Raw genomic sequence first — 13162 nt, 5'->3', positions numbered from 1 at the left:
CAGATGAGCAGGGGGTTAGATGAGTGGACAGTGAGGTGGATTGAGAACTGTCTGAATGGCAGAGCTCAGAGGGTTGTGATCAGTGGCAGAGAGTCTGGTTGGAGGCCTGTAGCTAACAGTATTCCCCAAGGGATCGATACTGGGTCTGGTCTTGTTCAACATATTCATCAATGACCTGGATGAGGGGACAGAGTGTACCCTCAGGAAGTTTGCTGATGACATAATACTGGGAGGAGCGGCTGACACACCAGAAGGCTGAGCTGCCGTTCAGTGAGACTTGGACAGGCTGGAGAGTTGGGCAGAGAGGAACCTAATGAAGTTCAACAAAGGCAAGCGTAGGGTCCTGCACCTAGGAAGGAATAACCCCATGCACCAGTACAGGTTAGGGGTTGACCTGCTGGAAAGCAGTTCTGCGGAGAAGGACCTGGGAGTCCTCGTCAGCAACAAGTTGACCATGAGCCAGCAATGTGCCCTTGTGGCCAAGAAGGCCAACGGTATCCTGGTGTGTGTTAAAAAGAGCATGGACAGCAGGTCAAGGAAAGTCATCCTCTCCCTCTACTCTGCCCTGGTGAGGCCACAGCTGGAATACTGTGTCCAGTTCTAGGCTCTCCAGTTCAAGACAGACAAGTTCTGGAGGGAGTCCAGCAGAGGTCTGAAGCATCTCTCTTATGAGGAAAGGCTGAGAGACCTGGGTGTGTTTAGCCTGGAGAAGAGAAGACTGAGAGGAGATCTTATCACTGCTTATAAATATCTAAAGGGTGGGTGTCAGGAGGATGGGGCCAGACCCTTTTCAGTAGTGCCCAGCGACAGGACAAGGGGCAATGGGCAGAAACCGGAACACGGGAAGTTCCATCTGAACAGGAGAAAAAAAATTCTGTACTTTGAGGGTGACAGAGGACTAGAACAGGCTGCCCAGAGAGGTGGTGGAGTCTCCATCTCTGGAGATATTCAAAACCCACCTGGATGTGATCCTGTGCAACCTGCTCTAGGTGTCCCTACTTTGACAGGGGGGTTGGACTAGGTGATCTCTAGAAGTCCCTTCCAACTCCTACCATTCTGTGATTCTGTGACGTGGCTAAGTCTAAGAAATAAGGTGAGGAAGGTAACAACTGATCACGATCAACTCAGTCAGACAGTCATCAGGATCATTTGCGGTTGTACTTTTGTCACTGAAACCATACTTCAGCAGTTCCTCTAAAACGGCCCCTCGCAGGTATAGTTACTCAGAAAATGCACCACTAGATGTTCACAAATGTGAACAGTTTTGTAACCACAACTGAAAAGCAGCTACTAGCAGAAAAAGCAACAAAACCTTTCTGGTTTGTGTTCTTACAAAGCCCATTACAAAAGACCTTGTAAACTTAACTGCCCCATCCATTGATTCTTCTAAAAATACAATATTAAAGCCTGAATAAGCCCTAAACTTATGCCAGGCCTAATAAAGTCACAGAAAAATTGTTTTAGTTCAACTTTTGGTGTGAACAGTCACTCTTGGGAATCAGGTTTCACACAGCCACCTTGTTTCAGGTCCATTTTCTCACCAGCAAGGCATACAAACACCTATCAGTGGGCTCCACTTTGCCCAGATCTCAGGTTTGAAGCAATATAAGTGCAGAATTCATAATCACTTCATTGGAGTGACTGCCTGTCTCTCTCAGGGTTAGCTGTTTAATTTACACAGAAATTAATTAAAAATTACTCGGAAGCATGCAAATCCAGAAACATTAAATTAAACTTGGTTACTATAAAAGGGACTCTAAATAGATGGTTTAAATTAAATCCTTTATTAAAGTTATCTCAAAAATATTAGTCAAAGAACAAACAGGTGTTTGTGAATCCCAGTATGAAAGGAAGACGGGAAATAAAGCAGAAAACCATGCTTACAAAACCACACGTTTTAGAAAGACCACCTTGAAGTGGTTCTCCAAGTAGGAGCAATATATCTTGAGTATTTCAAAATCAAGAGAAACAAGATCTGGTACGTTGAATAACATAAATCAAAATTCCTAACTCAAAGTCCTAACAGTGTTTTCTAAAGGGAGTGGCAAATGCTCTCTTCTTCTGAGATTTACCACACCTCTTCCTTTCCCTCCCTTAGTTAAAATAGTCCTTCAAATTCCCTATCCTTAGATGAAGGGTCAATTACTGAGTGAGAAATACTACCGCATCGTTAGTAAAAGATGGAATAATTAGTCTGTTCTCTATAACTTCGTTCATAGAGCTAGTTTGCTATCAGTATCAGTTACTTTCTCCTAAAGAGACCAGAAGCTTCAGATCAATTTAAAATCTGTTCACTAGAGAAAACTCTTCTGCAGATAACGATAAAAATACAAACTGCACGTATGAGAGCTGTGCACATCAAAACCCCATAAGATTATAATCAAAAGTATATGTGAGCCTCAGCACGCAATAGATAATTGCAAGAACTTGCTAGAAACAACATGACACTACTAAGTATTTCTGATGGTCTAACTTCTATAAATATGCTTAGATTTTGATTTGATTAAACTTTGCACACAATGAGTAACCACCTATTAAATAAAATGTTTTACGTGATCACACATTATTTCATGGAGCGCAGTGCACTGAATTCACTAAGGGATCTTCTAAGAAAGAGAAATTGCTGGTTTGCATACAGAAGGTACCAGATGTCTTTTTTAACCAATAGAAAGCAAGAGGCACACCCCAAATTAATAAAAAAGTTTAAGTAACTTGATGTCACTTTTAAAAAAAACATACATGAATTAAGCTTAATACACCATATCACATTAATCTTGTAGTGTGAATAACAAAGATGACAATGTGGAAGGAAAAGTCAAAAGAGGTTCAAAGAGTATGTTATTAAGCAGGTGGGACTTAAGGGCCTTAAAAGAGTTGAAAACTGTACAGGAGCGACTAGACAACTTAAAGATGGCCAGCTATGGATAGAGATTAAACACTGAGTTCACGGATTTCAATAGTGCTCCTAGCCTAAAATAGCCTTAAGTTAGAAGATGCCTATACTACACTTTGTACTTACTATATATTAGTTTTTCCAGATGTTGGCCATACTCCATGACAACTGTTGAACAGTTTCACAGACTTTTAGGTGAAAGGAGCTGTTGACACATTTAATCTAATCTCTTGTCAGAAAGCAAACCATTTCCCCAATATACAACTAAAGACTACAACGAAAGGCTTCAGATAATCTGTTTTAACCTTCAGTTGCATTCCACGAGCAAAGACAATGTCTGCCAATGTCCAACACTGAGACAGCGCAAAGTGACTGGTCTGGCAAGACATCCTGAAAGTGACCTCAGTGAGCATGTTGCAGAGGAAAGCAGAACAAAATCTCATAGCCATTATTCATCCGAGCAGGGGGCAACTCCTTCCTAAAGCAAAGTCTATAGATTCGTATGAAAGTAAACTGGTGCCACCAATCAGTCATCTGAGAGAGGTCAAATCCTTTCTATAACCTGCAGGGCTGGAACATCCCTAAAGTTTAATGTGTTCTGGCTAAAGGCTGATGCTTCAAGAAAATTGGGAATGGGGACAGAAGGGTGATGGGAGTGGGAGGGCAACCACTCAGGAGCACTGTAGAAGAGAAGAGAATCCCTCCTGACCATTGCTACCAACTACCAAAGTCATAGCTCTTCCAAATACAAAAGTATAGTTGAACACAACACAAAGCTTGACTTACAAACTCCAGATTTTACTGTTTTAAGAGTAACGTGATTTCTAGTGTATTTTAATTTTTCTTTCCAGCCACCAATACCTCCTGATATACCAAGCCACTGTAGGAGGCAGATTCAGACTCACAAATTACAAGGTCAGCAGGGTCCATAATTTTTTGTCCTGCTCAAACCAAAGTGCATTATCCTCCTTATACAAAGTCTAGGAATTCTCCTAAAAGATGTTATCTATTAGAAACCTATTTAACATAAATTTAAAATTAATCTCTACCACGCTTACTGCTTTAAATGCCATTTGAAGACAGCAAAGAGACTCCTCTCTATTTTCAGTCTAACAGTATCAACCAAAGACAGGTTTTCCCTCATTATTTCAAAATGAAGGCTAACGCGTGACCATGTCAGCAGTTCTTTGTTTTTCAACTCTGATTCAAGACCATAATCATTGCTGGCGGCAAATGTGTGAAAGATGCAAGCAAGACGCTGGCAAAACACGAGTGACAGAGGCTCAAGTATCTGACACGCACCACACACAACACCTGCACGGGGCCAGGGAGCACAAACACTTAGAGACACTTTTCTGAAACTAAGCTATGGAAATTCAACTTCATTTAACATGCGTTCATCAAAATGCATGTAACTAATAGACCTGCTTGTCTCAATTCTGATGTGTTCTTTTGAATCACTCTTCCGTCGTGACTGCTTCTTACATGAAGAAAATAAGATCATGGGCTTTCTCTTTCTGCAGTATATAAATCATTCTGGAAATGATGAGTTGCATTTATAATGTATCCGTATATATTGGTGGCCACATCTAATTACTGTGTGATAGTAAGTACATTCACTAAAATAAACTGTCTGCATCGTAGCCTTACCAGGAAGAATATCCAGCCAAAATATAAAAGAATATTTTCATAAATACACATCAAATCGATAAACTCGTAATTAATAAGCCAATAGAAGCTAGCCTAACTTTTACAGAAAAATCGTACATATGTATTTAACTACATCAGGCTTGCACTGGAGATTTATTTATTAAAACAAAAAAGGAAAGTTATAATTAGCTGAAAATGATACAAAAATACAAAAACACTTCACACTGCAGCAGAGTCAAAAGCAACCGTTGAGACTTATTTTGGGCTATCAATGAAAGTGTTGCATTTTACTCAATTCGTACGTCATACTGTAACACAAAGCAAATGAAATTTATTTAATTTATTTTTTCATTGGTAGTTTTATTTTCCTTTTCAATTGACTATTTAAAACATTTCTGTGATATTAAAGATTTATATAAATGTAAATCACACTGTAAGAACAGTTTATATCTAACTGGCAATGCAGAAAAAAAACCATTAACCTTTCCTAAGTGATCGATGTGTTCAATTTTTTCAGTCTACCCCACTCTGCAGAGTAAACACATACAATGCATAACACATGAATACACATTTATAATTTTAGCTAATTAGGAAATGTGAGAATCATTGCATACAGGCCAGAGATCCACCTAGTATCTTCCCTTTGGAAAAAAAGAGCCCAACAGCAGATACCAAGAGAAGAACGTAAGAAAAGGGACACAAGAAAAGCACACCCTGAAACTTCCCCAAGCGCCGGGGGAAGATTGAGCAGCGTGTGGTTCAGCGACTTCCTGAATTTAGCAGCAACTGATACATTTTTCTTCTATATAATTGTCACGTTGCCCCATGAGCTTTTAGCATTTACAGCAACCAGTGTGAACACTGAGACCCAAGTGTTCCCTACCCACTGCATGCAGTACAGTCCGCTTTTAACTCATTTGAGCTTTGCTCCATCCCTCCCGATCTGCTGTCGGAGGAGGCAGTGAGCAGCCACTTCCCACTTACCCTCCCCTGCCACTCACTGTTTTCTGGACAATTTCACTGCTTTGCATTTACTAAGTCTAGAATTGAAGCCGACAAGAACCAGAAGCTTCACTCTATTATGAGACCACCATGAGACCTAGCAAAGGCTTATAAGAACCCGAAAATGAGAATAAAAGAGTGGGAGCCACTGCTTTCCACCGGATAAAGGCTGAGCTTATTGCGATTGCCCAATACTGGCAGAATCCAGTTAAAAATTTTTCATTAACAGCACAGCCCAAGAACAAAACCTTAGACAAAGCACTGAATGCTGATCAGAATTCCCAGTGTGAGCCTGTGGAAGTTGGCTCAATCCTGCAAAGTAGTCAATGCTTACAGACCAAAGCACTAAGTCATGTGCTCAAATTTTAAGAATATGAATATTACCATCAAAGGTGGAGCAACAGCCTATGCACTTTGCTCCATCAGAGAGGTAATTAGTAACATCACACCCATCAGTCACGTATGAACATCACACCCCTGTGCACGGAGGGAGCCACAGGTCTTCTGCTGGGTCTCATCAGGACCAGCGTGTTTGTCAAACGTCTCAGAATGAAATTTCTCCAGTTTTTGCTAAGCCTGCTAAACTTAAAATACCATTTTAAAGTGGTTGCACATTTTACAGAAATATCTTTACTAGGACTTCCAGGGACTTAAAGCTTTCAACCACAATTTGTATAACAACCTGAGCTGTACCAATTACATATGCCCAGGTCTAGCCACGAGGCTTCACGTTTTATCAACTCCATGTTTTAAAAGCAGAACAGTGCTCTCAGAGGTACCCTGGGGCTAAATGGGTTAGAAGCCTAGTTCGTAACACCATTTCAACCAGCAAAAATGGCAAAACTACTCCATGTAATATTTGTTTTCGTGAGAGTTGCGATTTCAGCTTCTGAGCTCACGTGTGGCAGCAAAGGGCAGGAGAACAGCGCAGGGCTTTCAATATGCCTCTCATTTTCCTAACCATCTCTCAGGAACAGTGCCATGTCAGACACTGGAAAGTGTGTCCAGTGCTGGAATTTTTTGTGCTTTTAAAGCATCATTTTGGAACATTTACAACTGACTATTCTTTTTCTTATTAAAATGTCTGTTGCCTTAAATGTCCATGAATATGGCACATTTGACTATAATCAAACTGCACACGTAAACACACAAAACTAGAAAATTACAAAACACTTGAAGAATCTGATTTTTTTAAAAAGCTGTAATTCTGTTTCTGTTGAACTTCTCTCTCAAATAAGTGTTTCTGTGCTTCTAATAAGAAATTGTGAACACATTTGTACAGAATGATAAAATTAAAAGTTCAAAGAGGGAACACTCACAATGTGTTATTTGCAGCACAAAATTTTCTAAACTAGCTTGTAATCCAAAGAAACTCTTTACTCCACCCAAAATTTGCTTTCTCTCTGTCTCAGAAGTCCAATTATTATTTTTAACGTAAACGGTATGTTCTTCATCTTCTTTTATGTATCTTTTGGATGTATTAGTGAGCCAGCTAAGTATGCAGAGATAAGACACTGTGTAAACAAAAGCAGATCATAATTCCCCACCCCCCAAAAAAAACCCCATGGGGGTGGGGTGGGGAAATCTGCAATTAAAACACTAAGCAGCTAAGATCCCACTATGATTTTGATTCTAGACTTGAGACTCTTGGAATGTGCTAAGCTGTTCCACAAAGCTCATTTTTCTTACAGGAAGTGATCTAATATACAAAGTACTTTACAATTTTCAATCAACAGAAATACAGATATGAATGTATTAAGCCAATATCTATAAAGCAAGACATTAGGTCACTTCCTGACAACGAATATCTAAAATCGACATTTGTTACTGCACGAAAGTCTGCTTATAAAGCGTTAGTTGAAACAAGAACTTTGTATTTTTATAGAGTGGGTATATTGGCTCTGCTACCTCTGTAATCACTGCTGATGCATAATCCCTTCCCTGCCACTCCCCTGCGTGTCACCCTCCAACATCCCTTCCTCACAGCTCCGCGACATTTCACTACAGTACTCTTAGTTAGAAAATGAAAACAAGCCTTTTTCTTTTTTTTTTTTTTATTGGCAGGTCCAAAAATCTGTGGTAAACCCAAAAGTTGGTTAGATAGTCCCGCAGTCAATTTAAGAAGCATTTTGCAGGATTGTGGGTGGGGAAAGAAGGGCAGGGGTCCTTTTTGAGGGGAGGAAGAAATAGAAAAGGAAGGGGGCTGTTTGTTTTTCACAGCAGCTTGACAAAAACATCCCGTTCAAGAAAACAAACAGGCCTCCATTAAAAGGGTGTTGATGGGGGAGGAGAGGACAGACCAGGCAGTAATGGAAAGTCTGTTCCATAACAGGAGGCTCATAGAACATTAAATATTTATAATGAGCAAATGTGCTTGGTCTTTTTTGTACCCAGTCTGCGACCCCCACTCCAGTTTGACTGAACTGGGGAAACATTAACAGCACTTATATATTAAGCGTAGTGAAACCTGGCAGCGTGTAAATGTTGCAAGAGAAGGCAGTTGTGCCAAACTCCAGGTAGATACCCATGAGCAGAGGAAGAGATGGAAACCGGAGGGAGGGATGGGGAGGCTGCAAAGGTTGTCCCACAGCCCCGCTGGGCCACCACGCACCATCGACTCGCTGCGTTCTTCTCAGTACTCAGAGTCTCGCGCTGAACAATCCTAACCACAAAGCAAGCTGTAATCTAAAAATCAAGCCGCAACTTGCTTTAATGTTGAACCAAAACTGCAATGACTAAGAAATAAAGCCAATGTTGCTGAACTGGCTTCAGCTGCCTTGTCTGTAACATGCATACATGTAGGTTGATCATTATCATCTAAGCTGGAGTTTAAAATTTTTCCCTTCAGTATTCAGTTCTGGTTGTCTGTGAACTATATGCGGCACAAATACCGATTTCCAATTTTAAGTTTTTACTCTGAACAGAAATGCTCAACTACTACAGATTGGTCAATACAAACAGGAATTTTCCAGTGGAGCAAAAACTGAACCAGTGTAAGGTTAAGGACATGATGGCACACTGCTGCCTCTTACCATTATATATCTGTCTTTGGTGGTTTGTTGAGCTATATAGCACTGATATTCAGCTCCGATAAGCATGTAAAGAGACAGCTATATACATTTAAAAATAAGTAACTTCAAAAAACTATAGAGACACTGCAAGGAAAAAACAAACCAAAGAAACTACGCAGAAATCCAGTCCAACCAGGTATGAACCTGACTCAGTACAAACCACCTAAGCTTACAATAACTTTCTGAAGAAATAGATGAGTCCAAACTTTCTTGATTGCATAATCAGCAATTTCCTATCTATCAGAAATGACTTAACTCCTAAAGTAACTTTGTGCCTTTCCTACCCAAAGGCCTTTCTGCTTTAAGCACAGTCTTGCAGCATATTATAAGTAAGATTTTTGTGGTCCTCTGAGAAGCTCAGTGACTGCCGGTCACTAAACAACTCAGTGAATTGTACTTTTCTGCACCAGCATGAACAATAGTGGTCTATAAGCCCTGACAATGGAAATCTCACACTTCCTCAGAGAATTTCCCCTAATTAGCGGTTTATCTGGAGAACTCGCTTTGTAAATATGACAGGTACGCTAGACACAAATTTTAATTAAAACAGCTTTCAATAAGATTTACAAAATAGCTACAAAAATAAAGGCTGTGCTTATGAATGGTGTAAGTTAGATGAAAATTCCAGATGGAACGGGATCTCCAGAGTTTAAAAATATCATCAATCCAGGAAGGAAGTTTAACTCCAGTGGATACTTCATCAATGTAAACTCTGTTCAGGTCAAACTTTCTAAACAAAAAGCCACAGTAGCTCTACACTCAACAATTTACCGCTTGAAGAAAAGCTGGCGTGTTGTTAAGTGGTTCCTCACTCTTATGCTCGTTCACTTTACTATGCACTAAAGTACATTAACGAAATGTTCAATATAAATATTGCTTAAGTGATAATGTTCATGCTTCCGATTATGTTCTGGTGACAAGTAAGAGCTTAAAATCATTATGGCCTTGTTTTTTGTCTTTTTAAATCACAGCATGCATCTTTCTCTGCCATCTGTTTAAAACTGATTTAATTAACTAGGGAAAGTCATATTTTGTTGTTTCATCCTATATGAGATTCTGAAACCGACCAGGACAATGTTTATTTCAGTCTTATTTCCAATTTAAGTTGCAAATCCTCTGTATTTTATTGCATTAGAATGTGGTCTTTGTGGACTTGAAAGGTTTTTTTAATCATTCTATGGAAAAAGCATTAAATATACAGAATTCATTTAAAACATTTATCTTTTTAGTTCTATTTTTCTTTAGCCAAAGACATTAGTTAAAACTATCTGCTGAAATATTACACTTAACTACGAGTCTTTTAGCCTTTTATTCCTTTATATGCTCAGATTCACTACAGAATGGACAGCCAAGCTATAGATATTTATTTATAACCACAGGACACCTTAAATCAGAGGCAGAAGTGATGGATTTTTTTCCCTTATAACTCTCATTCTTAGACAAAGCTGCACTCTGCAGCACCGCTAAATTTAATAATGTAATTCAGAGAGCTAGAAACTACATTTAAGGTAACACGCACACCTTGCTTTTTGATCTCAAGTGCGAAGCTGCCTTGAGCTGAGCACCGGTCATTCTACAGTCACCAACCAAATACTCGTTCTTAAATTTGTTCCTCTTACTGAACATGTTGAAATAGTAATTTATTTTCTCTTCCTCAGCCTCTTCACATACCTATGGTTTCTGGCAGGTCCAAGAGCTCATTGTGCTGCAAGTCAAGGTTGGTGATCTGCGTGCAGCTTCCAATCTCTTCTGGAAGATGTTCAAGCTGATTGTGCGCTACATCCAGCGTTATGAGGTTACACAACTCACCTAAAAGCACACAAGAAAACCAAAACATCAAGTCCTTTAATGTACAGCTCTAGACAATGACTTCCAAACAGAGATTAATAGAGGCGGACAGATTTGCAGATAATCTGAAAAAAGCTATTGCTACCATAAAATTATACATATAAAATAAGGCATTAGAGGATCATAATTTCATCAGTCAGACCTACAAGCTGATAAACAATTTTTAAAAACTCAGATAAAGCTTTTGTAGATTCTCTGAAGAAATCTTACTTATTTATTGATTTTCTTCTGACAGTTCAAGCTGCGGAATAAGAGTATAAAACATGTACCTCCCACTTGTTTCAGGCTGACCAGAAGTTTAAAACATCACAGGTAAGTGGACTGTATTGAATTTTGAGAAACTGAGATCTGTTTTTACACCATGAATTGCTTTCAGGCACAAAATCAACAATTAAGAGACATCAAAATTATACGGCTGACAACCTACATAATCCACCCTGAGTGCTATTTTTAATCATTTTTAGTCATCACAAAAAAGGCAACCTATGATAAGTAAACTGTAAATCTATTTACACGGATTATTATGTTTTATATATGCAAGCAGAGCTATAGCAAATAAAAGTTTGAAATAAAAGGCTTATCTGTTAAGCCTTAAAAAAACATTGGACTCGCTTAGAGTTTAGAGCTACTTTACACTGAACTGCTTCATTCCTGACATTTACACATTAATTTAAAAGTACAGGCAGGCACAACTCTCCGTGTACAGTAGTTCCACCTGTTTTCATGACAAACATACTATGTTCTGAGCAATAGCTTGCTGGGTTTAAAAAAAAAAGTGTGTGCATAAATACAGGTGGATGCATTCACATTTTTTGCATCTGATGGAGGTGAAATTAATGCAAATGATTTGAACAGCTTCAACTCTATCCAGTAAAGATGAGGTCACCATCTTTGTGTATATGAGCATGACTCAGTGAGTAACAAATCTGGAAGAGTAGCAAATTCCTTTTGAGGAGCGAATGTCTATTTTTAAGCTTCAGTGTTGTATCTTTGACACAATCCTTTAAGGATTTTCCCACAGGCCTGCAGGACAAGCTTGGGCAAGTTCTGACGTGTAGACTGTCTACCCATTAGATCAGCAGATAATCACAAATGGTGATTTAATAAATCGTAACATATTTATGAATTCAGACTCTGTATTAAGTTGCAGGTGTCATGTAGCCACAACACTTACTACATATCACGAAACAGTTATGAAAGGCCAGCAAAAAAAGCAGCTGACTCCAACAGTTTGATTGTTCCATTTTTCTTAGATTGTTAACATATAACTGATCTTATTTCCTGCATTTATAACCCCAAGTTGGGATGTTTTTCTAGAAACTAGGCAGATGGAAATGTAAAGGTGGTGCTTAAGCAGCTCCTCCATCACTGTGTATGTGTCGCCTCCCAAGTCAGCATTCAAATCAATACCAGGCAATCAGAGTCAACAGTCAAACATGCTGCATCCAGCACTGCATAAACCACGTTTCAATGCCATTAATATGCAGACGAAAGGAAATGTAAGAAAAAAATTGATCAAGAGTTAGTGTTCTGTGGTAGGAGCGTCTTTTTGTTATTCATGAAAACAAGTGGGCAAAGTACAGAAGGCAATAGGAGGAGGAAGAAAAGCTTGAGGAAGACTTCAAAATCCCTCCCTCTAAACAACAAACAAAGCAAAAAAGAACCCAGCAAATCTTTAGTATGATAACTCAAGAACCTTTGCACACCTTGGGGCAGTAGTTTTCACTTCATGATTGCTGTTTTCATTTGTTTTTACTTCAGACCGAAACCAATGATGTCAAATTTGAAATGTGGCATAAATTTCATTTCATCACACTGATTTCTCATTTACTTGACTCTTCCCACTCTACATCTGCTGAAGTCAAAGAAAGACTTGGGTTTTTGCAGCAACATTTGCTGCACTTCATTTTTGCACCTGCTGAAAACTTTGACAACAGCAAGCTACGTGTTTGAAACAAACATCTCACCAGCTAATTCTGGGGCAGGAAAAAAAGAAGAGATGCCCATGTCTATTTAGCCAATTAAGGGCAAGCTAACACTCTGGTTTAATTTGGATAGCCATACTTAATATTATTATATTAAATATGCAGGCATTATTTTTAAAAGGAACACTGGTAAACATTTAACAAAAATTTTGATTGTTAAAACAGATTGAGGACTGCCCAACACATTTTAGACTTAGAGCAGAAATCAAGTGAAAGTTAAAGCCCAGTGACTTAAGGAAAGCAATTTCAAAAGATACTAAAATATTCAGCTTTTAGTTCACGAATCTTGCTCTTGGACGTAGTAATACTTATGGTTTGACAGCAGCATCTCACCAAAATGTTCTTTTTTTCCCCCCCTAAGGGCAGAAGGAGAGGGGAGGTGAAGTGCTGTTGGCACTGAAATTCTTTCAGTACTTTAACTTGAATTGTTGAGATACAACACAGTGTACAAGTCAACAAAAAGCACTCAAGGTACATTTCTGCTATTGTTCTCTGTGACGTATGGAAAAAATTCTTAAATCCGTTATGCTTAACAAGGTGAAAAATGTTTAGGCAATGCAGCAGAGGCTCATCTTCACATGCAAAGCCACACAGAGGACCAGCAGTGGGTGAGAGAACCTACATACTCGCTGGGCTGTCCCAGGAGAGCCATCAGCCCCATGGCCAGTGTGAGACTCATCACGGTGAGCAAATGGAAAGGCTCTCCAGAGCAC

General features: G+C 39.2%; 1 protein-coding gene across 2 annotated transcripts in view; it reads right to left on the bottom strand.

Moving 5' to 3' along the window:
* Nucleotides 1-13162, bottom strand: part of SHOC2 (SHOC2 leucine rich repeat scaffold protein) — a 68343-nt gene that overhangs the window by 15018 nt on the left and 40163 nt on the right. For both annotated transcript variants that reach the window (XM_054207497.1, XM_054207498.1), the window contains exon 3: nucleotides 10288-10425. In XM_054207497.1, coding sequence (XP_054063472.1) covers nucleotides 10288-10425 — 138 coding nt within the window. The remainder of the gene's footprint in view (nucleotides 1-10287; nucleotides 10426-13162) is intronic.

The sequence above is a fragment of the Rissa tridactyla genome, chromosome 6, assembly GCF_028500815.1.
Source record: "Rissa tridactyla isolate bRisTri1 chromosome 6, bRisTri1.patW.cur.20221130, whole genome shotgun sequence".
NCBI lineage: Eukaryota > Metazoa > Chordata > Aves > Charadriiformes > Laridae > Rissa > Rissa tridactyla.
Note: the sequence above shows the minus strand (reverse complement) of the source record. Positions and strands in the feature narration are given on the sequence as shown.